The sequence below is a fragment of the Calliphora vicina genome, chromosome 4 (assembly GCF_958450345.1).
Source record: "Calliphora vicina chromosome 4, idCalVici1.1, whole genome shotgun sequence".
Lineage (NCBI taxonomy): Eukaryota > Metazoa > Arthropoda > Insecta > Diptera > Calliphoridae > Calliphora > Calliphora vicina.
This window is the reverse complement of record NC_088783.1, coordinates 52307534-52330433: the sequence shown is the minus strand read 5'-3', so window position 1 is coordinate 52330433 and position 22900 is coordinate 52307534. Positions and strand designations below refer to the sequence as shown.

Below are 22900 nucleotides of genomic sequence, written 5' to 3'. Positions count from 1 at the left end.
GCTCCAAAACTGGATATTATGACACTAATTTCCGTTCATGTGGCCTCATCTGTGGTTGTTTCTATTCTATTCTAGTCTAGTCTCTAGTCTAGTCTCTAGTCTAGTCTCTAGTCTAGTCTCTAGTCTAGTCTCTAGTCTAGTCTCTAGTCTAGTCTCTAGTCTAGTCTCTAGTCTAGTCTCTAGTCTAGTCTCTAGTCTAGTCTCTAGTCTAGTCTCTAGTCTAGTCTTTAGTCTAGTCTCTAGTCTAGTCTCTAGTCTAGTCTCTAGTCTAGTCTAGTCTCTAGTCTTGTCTCTAGTCTAGTCTCTAGTCTAGTCTCTAGTCTAGTCTCTAGTCTAGTCTCTAGTCTAGTCTCTAGTCTAGTCTCTAGTCTAGTCTCTAGTCTAGTCTCTAGTCTAGTCTCTAGTCTAGTCTCTAGTCTAGTCTCTAGTCTAGTCTCTAGTCTAGTCTCTAGTCTAGTCTCTAGTCTAGTCTCTAGTCTAGTCTCTAGTCTAGTCTCTAGTCTAGTCTCTAGTCTAGTCTCTAGTCTAGTCTCTAGTCTAGTCTCTAGTCTAGTCTCTAGTCTAGTCTCTAGTCTAGTCTTTAGTCTAGTCTCTAGTCTAGTCTCTACTCTAGTCTAGTCTCTACTCTAGTCTAGTCTCTAGTCTAGTATCTAGTCTCTAGTCTCTAGTATAGTCTCTAGTATAGTTTCTAGTCTAGTCTCGGTCTCGTCTCTAGTCTCGTCTCTAGTCTAGTCTAGTCTCTAGACTAGCGTCAAATATTTTAGCGGAATAATTATATAACAGTTTATAAGAATTATTAATTTGGGACAAATTCTCCTGCAGAATATAAAAATTAAAAATATTTTGTTTTAAAACAATTTATTTGAAACAAATATTTCTGTCGAAAGGTTCGTTTGAGACAAATGCTCCATAAAAAAATGGTTTGAGGCAAATGTTTCTGTGGAATAGATATCTATCGATCTTGTCGTTGAAATGTTTTCCTTTTTACTGATGACAGCAACATTTGTCATTCGGTGTTATTCAGTCCCAGTCCGAACATGCAAGGTATTGCGACCAATTTGGCAAACTTTTAATGATGTATTTATTCGGAATTGTCTGACAATCCGATCTCAACAAACATATGTTTCAAGCATTAACAGAAACTTAGAAGTTCAGCGGTCTTCCAAAACGGTGCTTAATCTGGATCATGTAACAACATACTATTTCCAGAATTCTTCGACCTTATATAGCTCTTCTTCTGTATAAGGTCGAAGAGTACAGCTCTTCTGGCATTTCCGAAATCTAAAGCAATTTTATCAAAAAACTTTGCTATGGAATTCGATCATTCCATCCATCTTCCATCTTGGACTAGTTCCCATATGTTCGGTTTCGAAAACTGATTTAGGGATTCCAAAGTTGTTCATGCTTTGCAAATATCCTTAACATAAGTCATTGTAACGGCAAACAAAATATTCCAATATTTGATCTAGGTCTTATACATGTAGATGAAGTCCAAGAAATTGTGCTACATCGATAGAATTGTGCTGCATAAATCCACTGAAGGTAGTCAACTAGGGTTGGCTGTCCAGTTACATATGTGGGGGGTTTCATGACGCTGTGGTACATGCGGAAACAGAAGGCATTGAGCCTGTTGATCCAACTTGACCGCAGTTGTGCCAAAACGACTCATGTTTAGCGCTTTAGAATATTCTCGGCGTTTGCTATCAACCAATTACGACATTGAAACAGTATCCTGTAACCGCGGAATTTGATGGTGGCCCTATGTATGTCGCACAAAACTGTCATATAAGAGCTGAGCCCGAATGGATATTCCAAATACCTCCTCTGGGAAGCCTCCAACTGTGTGACTTCGAAGATTGGATGACTCCTCAAAAGACATCCAAGAAGAAACTGATACGTGAACATGACTTGTTCTTGAACCTTTGTCTCCTCATCAAGACGGTGTTCGGAGGTTATATGAAGACAGACTGAGACTGTCCATAACGCTAAATTTTTACAGCTTTAAATATTTCTCCAATGTGAATCACTCAACTGGAGTATTGACCGACCACTGACCGACCAATTATTTTTTAAGAATTCCTTATCTATATAGATAAGGATTCAAATCTCTTTGTCAGAGATCATAGTATTTGATTTGCCTACATTAATTCTATGACCTTTTTCCGTCATGTCGGACATAATATGATTTTATCACAATTCGATCAGAATAAAGATATACTGCGGTTAATAGAGGATGGATGGAATATGCTCCTTCCTTTCAAATATGCCAAAGACATTTTTAAAACGGTCATGATTCCATGATGGAGTACTGTACATCACATATATTTTTTATGAGTCATTTCGTATGTGCTGGACTGTCAGAAGGAGTAGTAAGTATGTAGTAACTCTGGTATGTGAGAGTGTGTGAACATACGATTAGTATCATAACTCTTTGAACTGAGTATTTCTATATGTACAACTAAGAGTATAACAGTTTCTATATATATTTATACATAAGTAAGCAAGTAAATATAGCTATAGCAGTTATAAACTATAATATTGGTCATAAAAATGTGACAAATTATTTAAGTATAGCAAATACATACAAACATACAAACTCTCTTACACATAGGGGGGAGGGAGACCCAAAGACGTTTGGTCAAATAGACAGACTATTTGGATGGATAGCCAGATATATACATACACATCGATACCTACCACTGGATATGTATAATAAAGTTATGTATGCTGCTATGCTCTCCAATCATATTTTTTTATTATAAAAACAAACATGTCTGTTTTGCTGTGTCTCCTGGTTCAGCATTTCTGTGGTTTGTAGTAAATAGGATAGCAGAGATAGATGTATCGATTCTTGAACGCATGGTTGGCTATAATATGTGTGTCGCTGTGTCCATAAATGTTTAATAAATTACTAACAACAAATTATCGGGTGTTAAAGTTGAAATTAATACAAAAATATTTGAACACGTTCTTATTACTTACAAGCATTAATATTTGAGTTTTTATTTGTGGGAATACGTTTGTATGAAGTTCTAATTTGTATGACTAATATTTATTAAGTAAATGTTACATTTTACGTTTGTAGGTCTAAAAACTGAACTAGCACAATTATTTGTATAAGTTATTGACGAGAATTTATTTACGGTTGGCAAAAAAAAGTAAATCAACACGTTTTTTTTTATGACATATAATAGAATAGACAAAATATGGTAAATAAGTTTTTAGATTTTATGTTGATGTACAATTTTTTTTAATTTAGGAGTGTCGAAGATAAATGTATATTAAAATAGATGGTTAATGTCTGTAGAACTCGATTGTAGTTCAAAGAGTTCCAAAATCCTAGGAAGACTTGTCGCAACTACCGGATTTTTTTGTTATCCTGATCGGATTAATGTTCAAGATCAATACCGATCTAGACAACAATCAAAATTCTTTAAATAGTGCTTCCTGTGACAAGCCATTTTTACTAGTGTCCACAATGTCCACGGACTTGATGACACTATGACTTAAAATTCACGCCACCATTTTCAATAAATAAAGATATTTACAGCTTACTTCTTGTGAAAGGAGAAGCGAAGAATAAAGAAAAAGTGGTCTAGGATATGACAAGTATAAGTACTCCAAAAACAGAACTTGAAGCAACTATAAAAACCTTAATTGAGGGTTTTCTGTGGTCGAATTTATTAATATTAATATTCTTATGTTTATGAATATCATGGATTTTATTGTCTCCCTAGTTTCAGAAGAGTATGACCCAATAGAAGAGTATGACCCAATTTCTACCACGGCTTCTGGCACATAAGTGTTGATATATCAAGTTGAATGGATCGTGGCTAAAGGAACCGTTTCATTTTGTTATGTTTTTCAGGGAAAACATGCGACCTTTTGTTTTAAAGTGTTTCGCGTTCAAAGAAATTTGGATTCAACATGTCTTGTAGTTTTTTGTCTCTTCTCTTCTTTGTCATCTTGTGAGAGATTGTCGTTGAAGAGTACGATCACTGTTGGCTTTTGCTTTCCTTATTTTAGATTTTTTCGACTGTTAAAATCTGTACATAATCATTGCAGGAGTTTGCATTGTCGTGGAGTATGAGACAGTGGTATCTTTTCCTGCTTTCTCCAAACACTTCTGGTTAAGAAGTGGTAGTTAATCATCACAAAAGGACTATTGGATTGGAAGTGCTTCGTCCCTAGTTGGTGGTTGATTTCCTTATTTCCCTGTATTCACCAATTGCTTTGAAATGCTTCATACTGATAACATCTCCTTAGATTCTCCACCTGTTATAATCTTAAGTAGTTCTTTGTAAGTGTTCGCATTCTAGGTGAGGGCTAGGAACATGATCTAAGTTTGGTAATAACATGTTCATCATACAGTTAAATAAGTGGTAGTTCCCTTGCCGACTAAAACATTCTATTTTAGTTTAAGAAAAGAACGAATACTTTTATATTGTGCCTTGCAGATAAAGTATGTGTCCCTTGTGTTTCGTGCTCAAAACATTATTTTTGAATTTGAAACATCTCACTCCATCAGTTTTTAACTTGTCACGATCTTTTTTAAGTCTGTGGGATTTTGCTTTATCGTGGAGGAGACGTGTTGGGCTGTTGCATATCAATATTTCATATGTAAAAGACTTACGGCAAATTAGATGATATACAAACTCAAATGGATCGTTCTATGTTGGCCTAAAAGAAAGGTTCCACCATTTGCAATTTGAAACATCCTGCGCAAGGAAATTTAGTTTTGAAATGATCTACCTCAAGTTCTGTTAAGATTCTTTCATTATTGTGGGAATATTCGTTTGTTAGATCTTATAGAAATTTAATATTTTTCATATGGTTGTAAATGTAATATATACCTACTATTTTCAACAATTTTAAAAAAGTAGTATTTCTACTACTATTTTAAAAATTATAATTTAAGTTGCTATAACCTTAAATTAACACAAAATAAAGTATAATTTAATATAATTCACTACTTTTTGTATTTTTAAAAAAGTAGTATTTCTACTACTTTTTTTAAAACTTAAATTAAAAACCTAATTTGTTAAAAATCTGTAAATTCTTGAACTATAATCCCTAATAATCAATGAAATTTAAGAAAACTATGTTTAGCTGCATTTTAAACAATTTTAAAAGAGTAGTATTTCTACTACTATTTAAAAAATAATAAATAACAAGAAAATTTTATGAAACTTTTGAAAATTTTGAAATGTAATCCCTTATTGTCACTGAAAAGTTTAACTATTTCGTATAAATACTACATTTAACTGCCTTTTGCCCACTTTTAAAAAAGTAGTATATCTACTACTATTTTTAAAATTATAATTCAAGTCGTTTATTATCTTTAATAATAGAATAGAAAGTAGTATACTATATAATTCACTTTTATTGGTACTTTCAGCCTTTTGCTCACTTTTAAAAGAAGTAGTATTTCTACTACTATTTTTAAAATTATAATTCAAGTCGTTTATTACCTTTAATAACAGAATAGAAAGTAGTATACTATATAATTCACTTTTTTGATACTTTTTTAGAAAGTAGTATTTTTATTACTATTTTAAAAATTTAAAATAAAAGTTCAATTTGGTCAAGCTGTCAATTCTTGAGCTTTAATGCTTAATAATCAATGGAAATTAAGAAAGCTATGTTTAACTGCATTTTAAACAAGAGTTGTATTTCTATTACTATTTAAAAAATAATAAATAAGAAGAAAATTTTATGAAACTTTTCAAAATTTTGAAATGTAATCCATTATTGTCACTGAAAAGTTTAACTATTTCTTATAAATACTACGTTTAACTGCCTTTTGCTCACTTTTAAAAAAGGAGTATTTCTACTACTATTTTTAAAATTATAATTCAAGTCGGTTATAAGCTTTAATAACAGAAACTAAAGTAGTATACAATATAATTCACTTTTTTGGTACTTTTCTAAAAAGTAGTATTTCTACTACTATTTGAAAAATTTAAAATAAAAGTTAAATTTGGTAAAAAGCAGGACATTTTTGAGCATTATTAATCATGTTCTATTGCTATAAGATTAAGCTGGCTTTAACTTTAAGCACAAGTTTAATTTTAAAAACAATTAAAAAAGTAATATTTCTACTACTATTTTTAAAATTTAAATTAGAGGATATTATATGTTTTATAATAACAGAAAGTAAGTGTAACTACATAATATTTAATGTTTTTCATACGTTTAAAAAAAGTAGTATTTCTACTACTATTTTTTAAATGTAAATTTAAGGTTTTTTTTTTGCTTATAATAACATAAACTAACTTGAATTTAATAAAATATACTATCTTACACACTTCAAAAAAATAGTATTTCTACTACTATTTTCAAAATTTAAATTAAAGGCTGTTATATTTTTATAATACCAAAAATGTAATTGAAACTATATAATATTTATGGTTTTTCATACGTTTTCAAAAAGTAGTATTTCTACTACTACTTTTTAAATGTAAATTTAAGTTTTTTTGTTGCTTATAATAACATAACCTAACTTGAATTTAATAAAATATTCGATTTTACACAATTTTAAAATACTAGTATTTCTACTACAATTTTTAAAATTTAATCCTTAACTGCCTTTGGCACAACTCATCCGAAGTTGAAAAATTTTATTCTTAATCCATTTCAGAGCCTTATACAATTTAGGTTTAACTAAACTAACTAATTTAGGTTAAACTGAGTTTAATTTAACTGATTATTAAACTGAAAGGATTTTAAACTGGCTTCATTTGCATCATTTACATAACTTGCTCTTGTATGGTTAAACTGCAGTTAAACCTCAAACTCTTCCAGATTACTAGTTTATTAGGATTTACTCTCTTTTTTTTGGAATTCTCATATTTCTCCACTTTTTATGCTGGGACCAGTGGTTCTTAATTACCGTGAACAGTTGAATGTTTGCCAGCAAACATTTTCCGTATTTTCTTTTTAATTATTACTGCTATTTAGACACTTAACTTATATAGTTACTCACTCACTCATATGTTTGGAATCTCGTTATTTATGACCACCGTGAAACATATCTTGAAATATTTTTTTTTTGTCATTTTGGTTGTTTCTTATTTTTTTTTTTATTTTTTTGCTTTTGTTGGCATATTTTTGAAAACACTCCTTGTAAAAAGATTTTGATTCTCTTACTAAAGCAGAAAATCTCCTTAATGTTATGTTGTTGTTGTAAGCTTCTTTGTAACAACAAAAAATAAATGACAAACCATTAACAAAAAAAAAAATGCTAAAATAAGAAAAAAGAAAACAAAAAAAATATTTTTTTTTGTATGTGATAATATTGTTGTTTTACTTAATAAATGTTAAAAATATACACACAAGTTGGAGCAAAAATTTATAAATAAAGTTACACCCAACAATAACAACTACAATAAAGATTAACTTCTGAACATCATTAAATAATAATAAAACGAAGAAAAGAAAAAATAAACAAACAAAAAAAAACTGAAAAAAATGCTAAACAATGACCCACCTCAAAATGAGGCAGCAGCATCATCATCATCAGCAGCTAAAATCACAACAGCAACAGCAACAACTACAACAAGATTATTATTTAAAGTATCATTATCATCAAATGAATATTTTGATGTCAACTGTTGTAAAAAGATCAATGTCCATGTACAAAACCAACAATAACAACAACAACGACAACATCAGCAGCAACAACCACTTTAATAACTTTTTAAAAGTTTGAGTGAATAATCCAGCAAACAGGCAACGGCAACAGCTACAGCAACAACAAACCCCAACCATCATCCTACCGGTGAGGGAGCTAGTTGACTTGACTGTCTTACAAACTACTCCAGCAAAAACAACAACATTCTAAGTGATTTATTAAATAAAAACTGCAAAAAAAACAAACAACTAAAAGCCGGCATTTTTTCTTTTCTTAACTTAAAGATTCTCTGAAAATACATACATTTTGCCAAGAAAGAGAGAGAGAGAGATAAAGATTTTCAAACAGTTAAAAACATAGTAATGTTGTTGTTGTTTTATTGCATTGATTTGTTTTCATATTTTCCTATTTGTGTGTGATCTTGTTTACATGTATCAATAAAAAGAGAGCAGCAACAGCAACAAGGTGAAATGTTTGTGTTTGCATGAGTGTGTGTTGTTGCTATTAAAAATGAAACTCTATTGTGAGTATTTGTTGTTTCTTCCTGCTCATTTATTGTTAAAAGCTCAAACATAACAGACGCTTGTTTTGTGGTTCGTGTCGTGTCTTGTCTTGTCGTTTCTTTATTTATTTTTGTTTTGTTCGTTCGTTCGTTCATCGTTTAGCTGGCTCAATCTGGCTTAATCTTGTTCTATTAAAGAAAAACATGGATGCAAATTGACTAAATCAATATAAAATAAAGTGAAAAACAGTGTTAAATTAGCAGTTTTCAATAAAAATTAATAGGAAAAGGCATATGTACACAAAAAAATACAAATTAAATATAGAAAAAAGAAATAAATTAAATTTTACAAAACAAAATAATAAAAGAAATTACTGAAAAGCAAGTAAATTATATTATTAAAAAAAAAACAAATTCGTGTACAAAACTAAAGTATAAATAATGAAAAATTAAATAAATTTGTTAACATTACAATTAAAACCAATATTTTATAATTTATTAAAGTCAGAATCAAACAAAACTAAATTTTCAACTTCAAAAGTATAAAGAAAATCAAAACTTAATACCTTTTGTAAATAAACACTAAAGAAATCTCTAATAAACAAACAATAAAAAGTGTTAATTAAATTAAACAAAATAAATAAAAATTGTATTAATTCTAATAACAATAGAATTAAAATTTATAACTACAAATAAAGAAATATATTTCTCAAAAGGTTAAATTAAGCAAAAAAAAATAAAAATACTAAATATACCGTATTTTTTTTGGGAAAACTTAAAGAAATTCCTTTACATCATTTAAAAAATCAAAAAAAAAATTATTGCAGTATTTGGAAAATCAAATATTTTGTGTAAAAAAGTAAATAAATTCGAAAAAGTTTTCTTAAATCTATTAAATAACCAATATTCATTATTAAAAAGTTAAACACCTTAAAATAATTATAATTATTAAGTACGAGCGAGCACTTAATGTTTAATGAAGATCAATTATTACAAAAAAAAATTAGCAAAATTAAGCTATAATTATTCACGATATTAAATTGCTCTCTATAAAAAGAAGTTAATTAAATAATTTAGTTATATTTTTTTAAAAAAATAAAGTATTTAATAAAAATAATAATAATAATAACCAGAAGATCAATTTCAATAAGAAATGTAAGAACTACCTATACAATTTGTATACCCTCTACCATGGATATTTATATCAAAATAAAAGGCTGTATATTTTTCTAAAACTTTGTTGGGTTTAAAGATATTTTGCTGCAATGTTTTATAGAGCCAAAAAGAGTCAAGGCAGTAGAGCTACGAACAAAGTCCCCAATGAGCAAAGTCCCCACACCACAAATGAATTAAAACCCCAAAAATTTGGAGGCTTAATTCATTATCAACCCAATTATGAATAAAAAATTCCGCGGCAGTTTCTTCCCCGGGAGTTTTTTTGCCATTGAATTTGAATAGAAAAAATGAGAAAAGGAAGAAAACTCTCGGGGAATTTTTATTCATAATTGGGCTGTATGAATTAAAACCAAAAAGTTCTAAATGAAATAAATCCCCAACCAAAGGAACTAAACCCCTAGCCAAAATGAAAAAGAAACAAAGTTCCAAAACCGCAAATGATTTATGGTTGATTTTTTTGGGAATTAATTTCAGAAAAGTTTTTTCTGCATTAGCGGCCTTTGGCCGGGCTCAAAGGTTTTCTGCTCTGGGGTGTATCAAAAACCGGCTTCGCCCAGAATGCGTAATGCAAAAAAACTTTTCTGAAATTAATTCCCAAAAAAATCAACCATAAATCATTTGCGGTTTTGGAACTTTGTTCATTGGGGACTTAGTTCGTAGCGCCCAAGGGAGTTACTTCGTTTGTAAACATTCCTTGATGTAAATTTTGGTATTTATAGAGCCCTTTGTAACAAATGTTTGGCTTCTTTTGCTGCAACTGCATTATGCTGGCCATGCCAAGAACTTTTTGGGAAAATTTTCTGCTTTTGGGTTCTAAACTTTTCTACAACATTCCATCGAGCATCAACAAAATAAAAATATTGACCCGGAAGCTGCGGGTCAACATACGCTTCATATAAAATTTGACATCAATGTCCGTGCTCTATCTTTGGCCTCTAAATTTTTAGCAGAGTTCCTGTCAAGAACTTTTTGAGCCTTGTATGCTTTTAAACCTACATTGGCTTTAACTTTTCGTACCAAATAGAACACTAAGCTAACCGGGCTGCTTTCCTACCGGATGTGTTGGTAGCTCTTTTGAAAATGCTTTAGAAACATCGTGTGGACCATTCCTTCTACATGAAACAGGTTTTCTATCAACGGCAAGTTCTCCCGCTACTGTTTAATAATATTGGAATCAGTTTGACGGCAGACCTTTGATTGTTTGGTCAACCTTTTGTGGGACCGAGTTACGTTTTGTTGAAAATATTTTATAATTTTCGTACGCACTTTTTTCTCATCACTCATTTTAATCAATACTCCTTCCTCTTGGGAGCATGTGGCTTCCACAAAGCATCTCCATTTTACACGATTTTTTGCGGTTGTTTTTGCTTGTCTTCCCACTTCCCACTTCGCACTGTCCTTGTTCTTGGAATATCTTACATCTACATGTATTCTTTGGCCGACCACGACTTCTTGAGGATTGCACTTTAGCACTATCCTTGATATACTGTCAAGATTCGTTTTGATAGTTTGGCCGATCCACCTCAATTTTCTAAGTTTTATTTGTGTTGGTAAGGTTCCAGAGATACGTGTTGCTAATGTTGTTAGGCCAGAATATTTTGATTCTGAGGCACTAGTTGATCAATACCATTAGCTTTTGCATGATGGTGTTCGATACTAAACAGATTGCATTTCCGTACAACAGAGTAGACTTTACACAGGCGTTGAATGTTATAAACATGGTTCGTCTGGATATTTGTGAGCTTCTTCATACTGGTTGTAGTCTCCAGAATGCCTAGATAGCAGAAGCTTTCTACTGGTTGGCCTTGTCGCATGATGTTATCGGTGCTAACGTTGTTAATTCTCTTAACTTTGGCTTTCTTGATATTTATCTCAAGTCCAACATTGCCTGTTAATCTTTCCAAATCTTCTACTTTTGCTTGCAAGTTGGAGATCTTGTGCGAGAATAGACAAATATCATCTGCACAATCTAAAGCCTCGAGTTGGCGTGAGAGACTCCATGTTATTCCTCTTCTTCCCTCTGAATAGACTTCGCTCTTGATGTAATCCAGCACCATAGCGAATAGCTGGAGTTTTACTCCAGCGTTTATGAGAACTAAGAGTTCTGCATCCTTGTACATAACTCTGACAATTCGAGTTATTTTCAGTCCGTCTGATGGTATCAAAGCTTTTCTTGAAAGCTACGAATAATAGCTACAGGGGAGTACGCCATACTAGGGATTATTCTATTATAATGCTTAGGGTTTTGGTCTGGTTTACCCAGCCCCTGTTTGGCCGGAAACCTGCCTGTTCATCTCGTAGATTTTTCCCCATTTTTCTTTGAAGCCTTCCCTGTATTATGACTTCTAGCATCTTATAAATGGTGTTAAGCCAGTTGTTGCAATCTTTCAATTCGCCACTTTTTGGTATCTTAACTATGATGCCATTCTTCCAAATTGGAAGTAGCCTTTCCTCCTCCCAGACTGATGTGATGTGCGGTTGTAGAAGTAGATCTGTGGGTTCGATGTCAACCCAAAGAATTTCAGCTGGTATTCCATATGGTCTCCTTTATCTCATTTATTCTAGGGGGCTGTTTGATATTCTTAGGATATTTCCAGCAGGGCTGTTGTTTTCAATTTCGTTGTCCTTATTAGTTTCAGCTGTGGCGACGTTACTAATTTCTTCGAAATGTCTGTCCATCTTTGTGTATATGCATAATTGGTCAACGACTGGTTGGCTCCTGTTGCACTTTCGATTGGTGGGACAGTTTTTGTCTGGTGTAGTTTACTCATATTGTTCTGCCTAGCCGCTTCTTCTGACTTACTCCCATTTGAATGTTAGACTAATAGGCACTTATACAGCCAAATCTTTACTATTACTGGCTCCAAAGGATAATTTTTCGTTCGGCATATATTGCTATTAGTCACTCTCTCCTCAACTATCCCGCCGCAGTTTAAATTATTAAAAAAATATTCAAGTCGACGAACCTGTATCATCTTTTTTATTGATGATAGAGTGCTGGACTATCAATCTAAGGGTTGCTGATGTTCCTGCAGACAAGCAAAAAGGCTTGTCCTAAGGTCGGTCCTACAGTAATAAGACATGTTCTAATGACAGATCACCAACCCAGTAACCCCTTCTTAGACATTTACGGATAAACTGTCGGCACTATTTATTCGACTTTGACTGATTGTCTATCGGTCTGTTAAAATTCAAACTGGCCCTATTTTAAGCATCATAACAGACCGACCAATAACTGCTGTACATCAGAGTATTGCGGAGGTACAGTTTGGGCAACCCAAATATGGTTTGCAGTTCTCTAATGCACAGAGGACATTGGGGTAGCGGCTCGATTTTTTGTCGGCTCTGTAGCCCCAAAATATGTGTTTTTATAGTCAGCCATATCATACGGATTCATTGTTAAAACATTTTTACTTAATTTGATGACAAACACATGAATATAAAAAATATAAATACCATTTCCCTTTCATATTTAAATCAGCAACGTTTTTACCTTAGACCCAATGTCTGCTAAATAATTGTACTCTATCAGATTATCGCATCTTTTCATAATAATTCAAAACTAATTTTTCACTAGACAACATTTACATTTATTACATTATCACATTGTCACCACACAACACAAAATTACATTTAAATACAACACAGCATTGTATTGAACTGACCAAACAAATATTATTAATAACAAATAAAGTGGCTTTACGAATAAATTATGTCGTTTGGGTCTATTTCCATTTCTTTTGTTTAAAAATTTCTGTGTAGGTTTCACACAACAATTAATAAATGATTCTCCACCAAATTTAGATCTTAAGCTGGATGTAGAAAAGTTTTTTTTTTATTATTTTTTTGATTAATTTAAATTATTTGTTATGCGAGTAGGGTTATTAATCATTTATTGAGATCATTAATAATAGTAAAACAATAGTTTAGCAAATATTTTTTGGAATGGTTTTTTTATTGTATATAAAATTTGAATAAATAGTTAAATAAGGCGTATGATTAATATGAATTAATTTTATTTTAATAAAGCTTAAAATTTAGTTTTGTTTGATAAATTTGGGTGATAAATATTTGAAAAAGAAGGCTTCTTTTGTAAGAAGAACAGGGTGACAAAAAAATTAGGAATAAAAATATAGCTAAAACTAGACTAAAAAGGCAAATCCTAACCTTAAGTTGTGATTTTTATTACTATTATAACAAACACTTTTTCTGAAACCATTGCAATATCAATTCCCGTTTAAAGTTATTCGGTTTAAGGGGTGGTCTTCTCACTTTATTAGAAATAATGTGGACCAATGTAAGATACAGAGGTTGGGAATATAGTGGAAACTATTCCAAATATTAGCTCACAAACCAAAAAAAAGGAATTTATTTAATTTATTTGATTTTTGGGTGTATGACTTAAAAATGCTGGATTCAACGAATCGTTATATGCCGGAAGTTGTGTTTTATTTCTTTAATTTGAAAAAAGTGCCGCTGAAGTTTACCGATTGCTCACCAAAGCTTATGGTGAATGTGTTTCAACGGTTTCATCGTGCGAGAGATGGTTTGTGCGGTTTAGAATTGGTGATTTGGACAAGGAAGACAAAGATCGTCCAGGCCAAACTATGGCAGGCATTACTCTATGAAGATTGTTATCAAACTCAACAAGAGCTTGCAATATCATTGGGAGCTACTCAAGCAGCAATTTCAAAACGTTTGCGAGCAGCAGGATTAATCCAAAAGCAGGGAAATTCGGTATCATACGAATTGAAGCCTAGAGACCTTGAAAGACAGTTTGAAATGCAGCTAAACGCCAATAAAGGAAATAATTTTTGCACCGAATCATTATTTTCGGTGAAAATGGATCCATTTCGATAACCAGAAGCGTAAGAAATCGTATGTGAAGCCCGGCCAACCAGCCGAATCGACACCAAAGTCAAATATCCATGGTGCTAAGCTAATTCTCTGTATTTGGTGGGACGAAAAGTGTCCTATCTATTATGAGCTGCTGAAATCTGGTCAGACCATCATAGGGAACCTGTACCGAACCCAACTGATTCATTTGAAGCAGGCGACCAGACATGAAATTATAATATTCCATCATGACAACGCTCGGCCACATGTTGAAATACGTATTGAAAACTATTAAAAAAAAGAAGTGGTTGGAAAGTTTTGCCTTATCCGCCTAATAGTCAAGACCTTGCCCCGTCCGAATACTATTTCTTTTGATCGATGCAGACCGCTCTCTCTAGAATACGCTTCACTTCAAAACAGAGTATCCTAAATTGGCTTGATTCGTTCTTGACCTCAAAAATTAGAAGTTCTTTTGGCGCGGAATCCATAAGTTGATTGGGAAGCTTTACCTCATCCGCCTTATAGTCCAGACCTTGCCCCGTCCGACTACTATTTGTTTCGATTGATGCACAACGCTCTCTCTACGATACGCTTCACTTCAGAACTGAGTATCCGATATAGGCTGGAATCGTTCTTGGCTTCAAAACATGAGCAATTCTTGGAAAAGGTCTTAGCTAACAGTGGTCAATACTTTGAATAATTGTATACTATTCTGTCCCTTTTAGTCACTCAATATTTTGTTGGATATCCTGTGTTACACCCTTCACCTTCGTATATATAAGTTGATCATTTCGTTTGTAATTTCTATATTTTTCATTTCCGACCCTATAAAGTATATATATTCTGGATCCTTATAGATAGCGGAGTCGATTAAGCTATGTCCGTCCGTCTGTCTGTTGAAATCAATTTTCTGAAGACCCCAGATATCTTCGGGATCCAAATCTTCAATAATTCTGTCAGACATGCTATCGAGAAGTTAGCTATTTAAAATCAGCAATATCGATCCACAAATGGCTGAGATATGAGGAAAAAACCAGGACAACCTCGATTTTTGACATATTTTTGACCTATATCTGGATTGCTAAGTCATCAATATAGACAATGTGAATATCTAATGATAGATATTTCAAAGACCTTTGTAATGACGTATATAAAACCATATTAAGAAGGACCTACAATGAGTCAAAATCGGAAAAATATTTTTTAACCCGAATTTTTTTTTCAATAGTTGTTTTTCGCTAAATATTAAAAAAAAAAATTAAAAATTAAAAAAAAATTAATTTAAAAAAATTTAAATTTAAAAAAAAAAAACAATTCGAAAATTTTTTTTCCAAAAAATTAAAAAAAAAACTGTAAAAAAATTAATTTATTTAAAATTTTTATTTTGAAGTATAATTTGGCGAAGGGTATATAAGATTCGGCACAGCCGAATATAGCTCTCTTACTTGTTTATAGTACAGCTTCTCAGCTACGTTGCATTGATTCAATTAAAGATTCAATTGTCTGCTTTGAAATATTTTCCATTCCCTTACAATCGCATCTGACAAAGCTTCTCTTGTGGTGTAACTGTATTTTGCGATCCACCATTTCCCATAGGTTGTTTATATTATTGAGATCTGACGATTGGCCAGGCATCTTTAAACTACGCACCTCATTTGGGAGAGGGGAGTTTGGGGTAATTTGCCTGCAGGAATCTCAAAACTAGGGTTACATATCTTTAATGATAAGAATTGGATCCAAACCTTGCCCTGAAAACAGCCTTACATCATCTTACTAACGCCGCGCCGTCAAATTTGACTGTCTTATTTGTTTACATGGGGTCGAGTCTCTTTCCCTTCGGCCGTTTTGCAAATTTTCTCCCATTACTGCTTCTTAAGTTCTATATGGAGTTATCTATTTTTATATTAAGCTTTGCTGTCAATAATAAAAAAAACTTAAATCGTGAACTCTATATCTATATAACTGGGGTCGGCACTCACAGACACCAGGGGGCCGAACATGATCGGTTATTTCACAGTAAACAACATGACAGTCAACGAAGTTTATAAAACTTATCAAACATGCAGCAACAAATCAAAAGCTTTTTTAATCAATATTCCGTATTCTCTTTATGCCGATCACTGGTCTATAATGTTGCAAACAACATTCCTGTATCAATAAAACTGTCAATATATACTTATCGCTATTTCTTTAATACTATTTAACTTCCGCCTAATATTTGATACATTTTAATGGTGACTCACGTTAATCTCCTACAAAATAAAAAAAAGTGTTCATTAACAATTTTAAAACGGGGATTAAAGAAAGATAAAAAAAATAAAATAAATTAATGAGTTGAGTACAGACAAAAATAACCAAGATAGAGAGGGTTTGACAAAAAACAAGCAAGAAAAATATTTAAAACTTAACAGAAGTATTCATGGTAGAGGGTTTTATAAAATTAACCACAAAAAAAAAACAAAATTAAGCCTTTGTTTTCTTAAATTCACAGCAAAAAAAAATAAAAGTTTAAAAATAAAATTAAAACAAATTATGTTAATAAATATTGTGCCTTAAAATATAAAATAATAATACAAAAAAAAAAACTAAAATCAGCTTTTGCGTGAGTGTTTTTTGATCATAACAATTTGTCGCCATATCAAACATCGTCTCCAAAACGTCCATAATACAAAAGCTTCTCATTTGTTCCTATAAAACACATACAGCAACAGCAACAACAACAACGTCAACGACATTCGGTTGCGCCAAACAATGTGCACAAAAAAATGTTTTCGCATGCCAACGTTAGTCATATTCGGTGTCATTCTCACAATCGTCTTAGTCTTCATTACCGGCATCACACTAACCAACAGTATTAATATCTCCAACATTGTCAAGCTGCGCGAAAAAGTTGCCAGTGACTCAGCGGCGGCAAACAGTGTCAATGCGGCCCAAACGCGAGCAGCACTGGTGGAGCAACAGTATTCAACATTGCAACAGCATCATTTGTCACGAAGTGATTTAAATTATATAACAGCTAATCATCCAAAAAATTTACAACGTTTCCTGCAAACGTCTCAAACACAACAACAAGCACAACAGCCATCACCACAGCCGCCCCTGCCACATTTGCCACCGCCGCCTGCTGCACCAGTGCAACCAGTTGTTGGTTCGCCAGCAAATACTAACAATAATAATAAAATAATAATTGAAATTGGCATACGTAATTTTACAGCAGCTGCCGCAGCCGCAGCCGTGGCGGCACATCAACAGCAACAACTACAATTGCAACAACAAACAAATAATCGTTCCTTGTCTTCGCTACAATCAGCATCATCGCTACAATCATCATCCGTATCAGCGTCATCTTCGTCATCAGCGACGTCTTCCTTTGATAGTAATCAAACAACCGTGGCAAGAAATGTGGTTAGAGCGGCTGGTGCAGCCACAATTGTTGAACAGTTAGTGGCGCCTTTCGATGGCGCCATTATTGATGGTAATATAGAATCCATATCAGTGCCAGCCACTTCGGAAATTCGACAACAATTAAATGAAACTTTGAAATATTTAGCCGAAAATGACAAAACGGTGACATCTCATGAAAGTAAAAATTCCTTAATGTTAAATCGATTACCTCCGCTAAACACAGGCAGCAGCACAAGCACCACTACCACCACTCTCAAGCCATTAAATTCCAGCTCAAATGCTACCACAGCATCTTCAACTCCATCACCATTTTCATCATCAGCATCATCATTGTCAAATTTAACTTTAACTGCAACTACTAAAAGCTTTTTAAATAATTCCTTAAATTCTTCGACTTCATCAAAAGCTGCTGATGCTGCTGTTGCTGCCGTATCAAAGGAAACAATTTTGTTTTCCACTTTGTCAACAGCAGCTCCACTACCAGCAGTCTCTACAACAATATCTCCTGCCTTAACAGCAGCAGCTCCAGCAAATCAATTAAGCATTGAAGATCATAATCCCGGCATGATTGATTTCGAAAAACGTAATTATGTTAAAGAGGTAAAAATAATATTTGGTTGCCTGTATTTTTTTTTTTTGTAATTTATTTTCCCTTCTTTGTTTTCGCTTCAAATGTGAAAGCAATTTACATGCTTTCAATTTATTCCAGCATTTTGAAATGAATTTAATTGATTTTTTACTTAATGCGGATTTCAAATAATGTGACCAACTACATTGTTGTAGTTATAGTAAACGATGCTTATAAAAAGTTGTTCAGTTAGGTGTTATAGCTCAAAAGCTGCATTATGAACTAGTTCCCGACACAATTTAGAGAATATTAAACAAGATATCGAAGTTGTGATTGCTGACCTGTATCTACTTATCAACTGTCAGTAGAGAGTAGATCTCATTCTTCCCATTCACTCTGAAAGTAAATCGAAGTATTGGGTGTATGACTTAAAAATGCGGGATTTACAATAGATAGCGTATCTTTTGACTTAGTTATTGAATATTATAGTGCAGGCGCTGATTCAGGGGGGGTGAATAGGATTTTTTCATCCCTCAAACCCGAAAAGTTTTCATATAAAAATATAGAACAAATTGTAATTTCCTCCCCCCAAATGGTTGACTCGTATCTGAGCCTGTTATAGTCTAAACAACAAAGTTTTTTTTAGCTTCGAAAATGTAGAATTTTATGCCAACAAAGCGTCATATGCGGGAGGTTTAGCTTTACATCTATAATTTGAAATAGAAATGCCGCTGAAGCACACCGATTGCTGACCAAAGCTGAAGGTGAATGTGTTTCATCGGTTTCAACGTCCGAGAGATGGTTTGTGCGATTCAGAAATGGTGATTTTGACACGGAAGACAAAGATCGCCCAGGTCAGACAAAAAAGTTTGAAGACCAAGAATTGGAGGCATAACTCCATGAAGATTGTTGTCAAACTCAACAAGAGCTTGAAAAATTATTGGGAGCTACTCAAGAAGCAATTTCAAAACGATGAAAAATGGATCCACTACAATAACCCGGCGCTAAGGTAATGCTCTGTATTTGCTGGGACCAAAAGGGTCCTATCTATTTTGAGCTGCTGAAATCTGACCAGACCATCAAAGGGTACCTGCAACAGAATATGCGGCTAGACATGAAACCGTAATATTGCATCATGACAACGCTCGGCAACATGTTGCAATACCTGTTAAAACTTTTTAGAAAAATGGTTGGGAAGTTTTGCCTCTCCCGGCTTACAGTCCAGACCTTGCCCGTCCGACTACTATTCGATGCAGAACGCTCTCTCCGGGTTGATTCCTTCTTGGTCCCAAAAGATGAGCAGTTCTTAAAGGGATGACCCAAAAATGTATATACATTCTGGAACCTTATGAAAATCTAAAGACCAAAAATTGTAAGACGAGCTATGTCCGTCCGTCTGTCTGTTGAAAACACGATAGGGCCCAAACGAAAGCAGTTAGCTGGCTGCAATTTCCACAAATACTCTGTGTAAACACTTTGCGGCTAGTGGTCACATTTCTAACCACCTTTACTAGAGTCTTTAAAACATTTTTATTGACATCGATTGGAATTTAGCTAAACAATTAAATTTATTGAAGTCATCGTTTATAATAATAAAAATTTGTTCTACATTTTTCTTTTGTTCTTCTCTTTTATATGAAAACTTTGCGGTTTTTTTTGGGGGGCTGATTTTTATTCATATTGTAGACATACCTCATGCAAATTGGCTAATACTTCTGTTAGTGACTTATCTACCCAAACTGCTGTGGTGTAATCAAAATGAGCAACCAATTTTAGATTGGAAGGGCCGAATGATATTGTTACGTTTTAACCTTTTCAAAACGTTGGTTTATTTCCTTAAAATAAACCGAATACTTTTGATTGCAAATAAAATCCGCTTAGTAGTTTAAAAATTGTAACAACTCTTTATTTATTTAAAATGTAAAACAACAGAATTAAATAGTCACTCAATGTTTTTTTTATACACGTTTATAAATTCGCAGAAATACAGATACACTTTATAATGTAAACGAATTCACTTGAAAAACACAACACTCAGTTGATGTTTATTCGAAAAGCGTTTCTGATAAACTCACTAACGACTGCAACCTCTGCCACTATTTATAACACTGCCATCTGCACTCTAGATTGCTCTTTAACTGTCTAGAGCTTTCTAATACATACGTCATCTGTGGTGTACTTTCTACAATGTTCTTTAACTGAATATTCGAATTCGAATATACGGTCGCAGCAAACAGCGTTGCCATACTTACGATCAATGGTCAACTGAAAGCTTTTATTCAATGTTAATAATGCCCACATATATGTTACAGTTTGCTATTACAGCACTGCTATCTGAAATCATTATTCTACTTTTAAATCAGCCGTTAAAATCGTTATATTTGAATTCAAGTACAATTTCGTAACTATATAATAATATTGGAGAATGTCTCACCTACACAGCTGTTTCGTATATTTTGGTCAAGCAATTTAGTCAAAAATATTAGCTTTCAAATTTCAAATTCATACACTACGATTATGTGGCAATCCTGATAAAATTTTGCACAAATTAGTTCTAAGTACTCTGTCATTTCGTTTGTAATTTCCACAATATAATTTTCCGACCCAATAAAGTATATATGTATATTCTGGATCCTTATAGATAGCTGAGTCGATTAAGCCATGTCCGTTTGTCTGTCTGTCCGTGTGTCTGTTGAAATCAACTTTCCGAAGCCCCCAAATAACTTACGTACACGATTCATACATCAATATATCCGGAAATCTTCAGGCTCGGTTGCTATTTAAAATCGAGAAAATCGGTCCACAAATGGCTGAGATATAAGGACAACCTCTATTTTTTTTACCTACTTTTGACCTAGTATATCTGGATTACTAAGTCATTAATATAGACAATATGGATACCTAATGATAGATATTTCAAAGACCTTTGCAACGACGTACATATAGTAAGTTAGACCTGCGATGAGTCAAAATTAGAATAAAAATTTTAAACCGAATTTTTTTTCACAAAATTTTTTTTTTCGCCAAATATTAAAAAAAAATTAAAAAAAGCAAAAAAAAATTTTTAAAATTTAAAAAAAAAAAAATCGAAAAAAAAATTTGTTCCAAAAAAAACAACTTTGGAAAAAAAATAAATTTTGTTTACCTAAAAATATTTAAAATTTTTATTTTGAAGTATAATTTGGTGAAGGGTATATAAGATTCGGCACAGCCGAATATAACTTTCTTACTTGTTTTTTATTAAGTTTTCCGATCCTATAGCAGAAATTATTGGCTTTCTGTTGAAGTCTTGATGGAATAATGAGGTTTAATTCAGTAGTTTGGTAGATCAGAGTTGTAGTTTCAAATGTAACTCCTTATTTTTTGTAAACTCTTTCATTAATGATTCTTCGAAGTAAGTACGAATGGTTTTAACTAAATCACTTGAAATACTAAGCAGTTTTAAAAGAAGTCATTACAATTCGCTGTGAAGTAATGTAGTTGGTAATTACCACATATTACTATGAAACAGTTTAAGGAATATATTAAATTTAAACAAAACATATTTGTACCTATTATATAATGCAACTGTTTTGTTCATGAATTATGTATCTACCTCAGTGTAGTATTTTTAGCTTTATTTGCAAAACAATATCTATATAGATGAAAAAATTAGTTCATAAGAGCAGTAATTTTTATACCCTTCACTTCGTGAGAAGGGTATATATAAGTTTGTCATTCCGTTTGTAATTTCTACATTTTTCATTTCCGACCCTATAAAGTATATATATTCTGGATCCTTATAGATAGCGGAGTCGATTAAGCCATGTCCGTCTGTCTGTCTGTCTGTCTGTCTGTCTGTCTGTCTGTCTGTCTGTCTGTCTGTCTGTCTGTCTGTCTGTCTGTCTGTCTGTCTGTCTGTCTGTCTGTCTGTCTGTCTGTCTGTCTGTCTGTCTGTCTGTCTGTCTGTCTGTCTGTCTGTCTGTCTGTCTGTCTGTCTGTCTGTCTGTCTGTCTGTCTGTCTGTCTGTCTGTCTGTCTGTCTGTCTGTCTGTCTGTCTGTCTGTCTGTCTGTCTGTCTGTCTGTCTGTCTGTCTGTCTGTCTGTCTGTCTGTCTGTCTGTCTGTCTGTCTGTCTGTCTGTCTGTCTGTCTGTCTGTCTGTCTGTCTGTCTGTCTGTCTGTCTGTCTGTCTGTCTGTCTGTCTGTCTGTCTGTCTGTCTGTCTGTCTGTCTGTCTGTCTGTCTGTCTGTCTGTCTGTCTGTCTGTCTGTCTGTCTGTCTGTCTGTCTGTCTGTCTGTCTGTCTGTCTGTCTGTCTGTCTGTCTGTCTGTCTGTCTGTCTGTCTGTCTGTCTGTCTGTCTGTCTGTCTGTCTGTCTGTCTGTCTGTCTGTCTGTCTGTCTGTCTGTCTGTCTGTCTGTCTGTCTGTCTGTCTGTCTGTCTGTCTGTCTGTCTGTCTGTCTGTCTGTCTGTCTGTCTGTCTGTCTGTCTGTCTGTCTGTCTGTCTGTCTGTCTGTCTGTCTGTCTGTCTGTCTGTCTGTCTGTCTGTCTGTCTGTCTGTCTGTCTGTCTGTCTGTCTGTCTGTCTGTCTGTCTGTCTGTCTGTCTGTCTGTCTGTCTGTCTGTCTGTCTGTCTGTCTGTCTGTCTGTCTGTCTGTCTGTCTGTCTGTCTGTCTGTCTGTCTGTCTGTCTGTCTGTCTGTCTGTCTGTCTGTCTGTCTGTCTGTCTGTCTGTCTGTCTGTCCGTCTGTCTGTCTGTTGAAATCAGTTTTCTGAAGACCCCAGATATCTTCGGTATTCAAATTT

General features: G+C 33.4%; 1 protein-coding gene across 2 annotated transcripts in view; it reads left to right on the top strand.

The window, feature by feature from the left end:
* The window catches only part of alpha-Man-Ia (alpha-Mannosidase class I a), a 342150-nt gene that overhangs the window by 64342 nt on the left and 254908 nt on the right, over window positions 1-22900 (top strand). Inside the window, exon 1 of one of the 2 annotated variants that reach the window (XM_065506850.1) lies at window positions 16715-18152. The exons of the other annotated variant lie outside the window; for it this stretch is intronic. Within the exon in view, the coding sequence (XP_065362922.1) occupies window positions 16899-18152 (1254 nt within the window). The 5' untranslated portion in view covers window positions 16715-16898. Of the gene's footprint in view, window positions 1-16714; window positions 18153-22900 lie in introns of those variants that run through there. 2 annotated transcript variants of the gene reach the window in all.